This window comes from Solanum dulcamara, chromosome 9, assembly GCF_947179165.1.
Source record: "Solanum dulcamara chromosome 9, daSolDulc1.2, whole genome shotgun sequence".
In the NCBI taxonomy this organism is placed as follows: Eukaryota; Viridiplantae; Streptophyta; class Magnoliopsida; order Solanales; family Solanaceae; genus Solanum; species Solanum dulcamara.
Window position 1 is genome coordinate 71,660,159 of NC_077245.1, and position 5,428 is coordinate 71,665,586.

The window sequence follows — 5,428 nt, forward strand, 5'->3', positions numbered from 1 at the left end:
TAAAATGTTGGAAGAAAAGACAAATTAAGAAAAATGTAAGAAGATAATTATAAAGATTATCCACGTCATGTGTGATAATTAAAGTAAGGAACTTTGTCCAAAGATGGTCAAAATCATGATATGCATAAAAATAATTTTTTATTTATATACATAACATGTTTTTTATTTTATATGAAGTTATAATTCTATAAGTACATAAGTTTAATAACATTAAAAATTTTAAATATTAAAACTATAATTTTAAATATTGAATTTGCTTCTAACGATTCATGAAAAAAAAAATCTATATATGCTTAAGGAGAGGAAGTTTATCTTGTATTAACCCACTTATGATTGAACAAAAATCATTAGAAACTAGGTATCAACACGAGTGATCTAATTAATCTCTTTGCAATGATTATTAGTATAGAAAAATTTAATTTATATTGGTTGATAGTAAATATTTTTATATGTTGTTAATTACATATTATTTATCTCATTTTCTAGTTAGTTTTTACACTTTTATAGATAATTACTCATAGCTATTATTTAAGTTATTCAATAGGATAAATACGTCACACTATTATTACAAAAAGAGGTTGAATTCATATCATAAAATTCATTTTGTTTTATTATTTATTGATACATTTGCTTTATATATATATATATATATATATATATATATATATATATATATATATATATAACTTAATAAATCAACAATTTTCTTTTCCATTTTTTTTTCTTAAACATATTCTTTTCCTAATTCGCTTTGCATAAGATTAATTAAAGAAGAAAAACACTCCTTAACAGTTTTTAAAATTTTTCTTTTTATGTTCGTGCATAAAATTTTAAAGAAAATTATATATTGGTGGATTTATGATCTTATGTTAATTATTTTTAGTTTCTCACTAAATATCGGAGTCCAACTTAAAATTTTTGATTAATATAAATACACGGTATTAAAAGGAAAAACGCTCTCGATCAAGATGAAAAAGGAAGAGTGTTACTCCATACAAAGACAAGGAGCAAGACATATGTCCCAAGTGTTCTTTTGGCATTTTTCGTGAAGTCATAAAATTCCAAATCTGCAGACGTAAAATAATTCCCAACCATAAAATAAAATAAAATAAAAGCAGACATATCATACACTTGCACAAAAATCCACATTTAGAATATTGAAAGAATTGTCAATTTCTTGTACCACTGTACTAGTAATGGATTCTTCCTCATTGAGAGTACTATTTCTAAATGATTCATTACTCTTTGGATCTTTTTGACACTTCTACAACAAAATAACATAGACTTAATATATAATCAATTTCTTAAATTTATGCGGATATTTTATTTAGATATTTGAAGTAAGTTTTATTTCATTTGAATACCTTAATTTCAATTAGATATGTTTGGTTGTGTGTTCTCATTCATATATTAGATAGTTGAGTTAACTATATAAAATATATCATTATCTTTAGTTATATGTGTTCGATTCAATAAATCATAAAACTCCATACATTTTCTACTTGAACTTGATACGTATAATTAAAAGAGATGACATGTTTTATCATTTATGTGCTTAGCTTAACTATCAAATAGACGAATAAAAGCAAGTGTAATTTTTTTTTAAAATTTAAATAAAAAATATCTAAATAAAATACTTTATTAAGAATTGAGATATTTAATTGAAACAAGACTTCCTCCGTTTCATGTTAATCTAGAAAATGTCTTTAAGGATATGAAGTTTTTCTGAACCTGATAGATTTGAACCATGTCATTTATGAAGATAATGTAAAACTAATTAATCATAGTCTTCATTCATGAGTCAAATAAATTACAAAATTGAGCATCCATACAACTACTCCCCCCCCCCCCCCTCTTGATTTTTCCATTTCTATGTCCTCATTAAAACATGTACGACTCAATGATTATTTGTTTGCCGGAATTTCTCGTTCTTAAGGATTTTCTAACCGGTAGGCTTTATAGCGAACTTGCCTTAAAGTTAAAATTTTAGTAGATAGAAGAAAGTTTCAAAGTTGTTTATTGAGCTAGTCAAGCAGGTATTGAATACGGACCGAATTGCAATTAATTGCTCTAGAGGAGATAATTAAACTTGTGTTTTTTGAAGCCAAATTGAGAAAGTTTGTAGAGTGTTCATATCAGCTCTATATTGCTTTTGTGTAAATTCTAATAAGTCTGGCCACGTGAAATCTGGATAAATTCTTGGATTGTTGGAGTCCACTAATTCAATTGGTGGGGTCACCACCTTATCTTTCTTGGGACAAAGAAAAAAAGCAAGTGATTTCCTAGGTATTTTGTTGTTTACCACTGCCCTGTGCAAGCAACTTTTGTATCGTCCATTTGATAGTGCCTGCAAATAATAAAGTCCAAATTAGTATATGAGTATGTATGAACATTTTGACTAAATTTCAAAGTTAGGTGTGCATGGTCGCGAATTGATGGACGTTTCTGTCAGAATGCCATCAATAATCTAGGATTTTCGATGGAAATTATATTTGTCGATTGATTTCTTTGGAATTAGTTTCATGGGATATATGTGTATTCAACTAGGTGTATGACAAGAGTAACTAATGTCATCATGTTATTGAAAGTATCATGCATCACCCCTACTACTAAAAAACGTGAATTTTGATAGATTTCTGTCAAAAATTGGCTCGTCTAAAATGTTTAAGATAGACTTTTGATTTAAAAAACCTCATATTTATGATGGTGATTCAATGGGAACGATCCATCAAAAATTCACCTTTTTGTAATGCAAGCATTTCACCATCTAAAAACTAGAGAATATATTTTTAGATATGATGATCACATACTGTAATCTGATATCAATACACATACGAGCAATAATCACGACTCATGATCTCAATATTAGTACTCATTATTAATAAGAATTTTAAAGTGAAGGGACGTGTTGAAGATACGTTACCATAAATGTGTCGCCAATGTTAACAACAAAAGCATTGAAATTTGGAGTGATGGAGTGCCACTCGTTGTCCACAAAAACTTGAAGCCCACCAACACTATCTTGATGGAGAATGGTTAATGATGTGGGATCACAATGAGGCCCTGTCCCTAAAGTGAGTTCTGGTTTTTGACATGTTGGATAATAATTTAGTCTCATTATGGATTCATTTTCTTGGAAGAATTCTTTGAAGTGGTTCTTGCTCACACCAAGGCTCAATCCCAAAAGTTCCATGATCCTTAGAGAAAGGGTGCTCATGGCATTGCAATAATCTTGATAAACCTTCCTATAAAACAAAACAAAAAAATCAATTAATACAATTGATGAGGGGGGAAGCTTTTCATTTTATTTTATCATCTTTGACTTGACAAAAAAATTAAGAAAAATGATGATATTTTTAGCATATACTGCTAAAAATATCTTTGAAATTTGATGTTTTAAACATGACATGATATTTTTATAACTATAAAAGTATATCATTAAGGATAAAATAAAAGGTTTAAAGTTAAAGAATTTTCAACATAGAAAAGATGTGCATCATTCTTTTCAAATCAGACTATAAGGTGAAGAGTGTTGTAAATTTGACTTGACACAAAATTAAAGCAAAGAAGATAAACTTTTTTGTACATGATATTGAAAATATAGTTAAAAGTAGTTATTTTAAGCATGACATGATATTTCTATGACTATAAAACCATTTCATTAAAAAATACCGATAATTAGGTCTACAAAGTAAAGAGTGTCACTGATTTAATTTGATATGATATTTGACAAAGAATAATAAATTCTTGATACATACCAAAAGTACCCTTAGACTATTTTAAATATAATATGACATTTCTATGACTATAAAAAAAATGTCATAAGGATATATGAAGTTAAAGTCAAGAGTTTTCAAAAATAGAAAGTTTGTGGATATTTTTGAAACAGACTAAAAAACAAAAAGTATCAAGTAAAAAGAGTTTGCATTAACTCTTACCCAAGATGACTAAATTTTTCACCCATTGTCCTTTGAAAATAATCTTCAACTATGTGTGATGAACCTTCCTCATCGGAGTATTGAAAAGAGAGTGTTTCTTTCCAAGGCAACTTAGATGAAAACCTTCCAATAAAGCTACTAGCATAACCACAATGTTCACCAATCTTCCTTTGTGCTTTTTGCTTCTCACAAAGTGGCAATTCAAAGAACTTATCCATGCAAACATGGGCATTTTTAATGAGATTTGTGTCAACTCCATGATTAATCACTAAGAAAAAACCATGTTTTGAACATGCTTCATTAACAAGGCTAATTGTTTTCTTGATTTCAATAGGGTCATTTGAAAGTACACCACTTAAGTCTATAAGTGGAACTTGTAGTTCTCTAGTAGCACTAGCACAATTTGGTTTCTCATGATCTGGCCATATGAATTGGCTTGGTATGTTTGACTCATTTTTCATCAAAGATGCATCAAAAGTCAATGGCTTATTTGTTTTGATTATATCATATTCTTGATCATCTTTGGATGTCAAGTTGTGATTTCTTGTGATCATACAATCAATTGCCATTATGTTGCATGTATAGCTTATAAAATTTTCTTGATCTTTGATAGTAGGGAGGGGGGGGGGGAAGATGTAGAAAATATTAGTAGTAGTAGTAAGAGATAAACGGAATGATAAGTTGAACAAAATTTGGAATCTTATATAGGCCTTTTCTCATGGTGTCATTAACACAAAAAATTGAATTATAATTCCAAAATTGACCACTTTGCTTAGAAGGGCTTATAAATGCTTAAAATTAGATATTGGTCCATAATTTATTTTGTCTTTTGTATAGGTTTGATAGGAAAGTGATTCCCTATATAGTGTATACTTTGTCGTTTCCTTTGTAGGGCAGCTATACATCTTATAGGCTATAGCTTATACATCCACTCTCCTCCATTACGGATTCATGATGTGAAGTTAAAATTTGAAATTTTAATAAAATAATAATAATATATTCAGTATAATATTATTAATGGAGTGTGCAAAGAATAAAGTGTATATAGATCTTATTTTTATTTTTAAAAGGTAAAAAAATTAAGAATAGCTACACCGCATGGTTATTCGGCAAAAGTAATTACCAAAAAAATGGCCATTCATTGTATATGCATGTATAGTCAATGTACATTTCATGTATAGTCAAACTATATTCAGTTTTTGACTATATCATAATACATATTAAGTGTATAACTCATGTATAAGTAATCTATATTGTATAGTCACTGTATATTTTCTATAATTTTGGCTATTTTTTATGTAAATAAAACATGATTATATTTGTTGTGAACTAATTATTTTATTGTATATTAGTTGAAACTATCCCAAAAATTTATTCCAATAGAATCTCGATTCAAGAATGAAATTCTAACATAATTTGTGTAATTTATTTTACTGATTTGAATTCTATTACTGTAACGACATTTCCTCGTCGTTAGGAATAAACCAATG

General features: G+C 28.0%; 1 protein-coding gene across 1 annotated transcript; it reads right to left on the reverse strand.

Annotated features, from left to right (window-relative positions):
• Positions 1-1,831: 1,831 nt before the first annotated feature.
• LOC129903116 (gibberellin 20 oxidase 1-like) lies at positions 1,832-4,559 on the reverse strand. The gene is made up of 3 exons (XM_055978611.1): positions 3,939-4,559; positions 2,924-3,245; positions 1,832-2,347 (listed from the first exon to the last, which is right to left on the reverse strand). Exons 1-3 carry the CDS (start codon positions 4,505-4,507, stop codon positions 2,084-2,086), a joined length of 1,155 nt encoding a protein of 384 aa, XP_055834586.1. The 5' UTR covers positions 4,508-4,559; the 3' UTR covers positions 1,832-2,083.
• Positions 4,560-5,428: the final 869 nt, after the last annotated feature.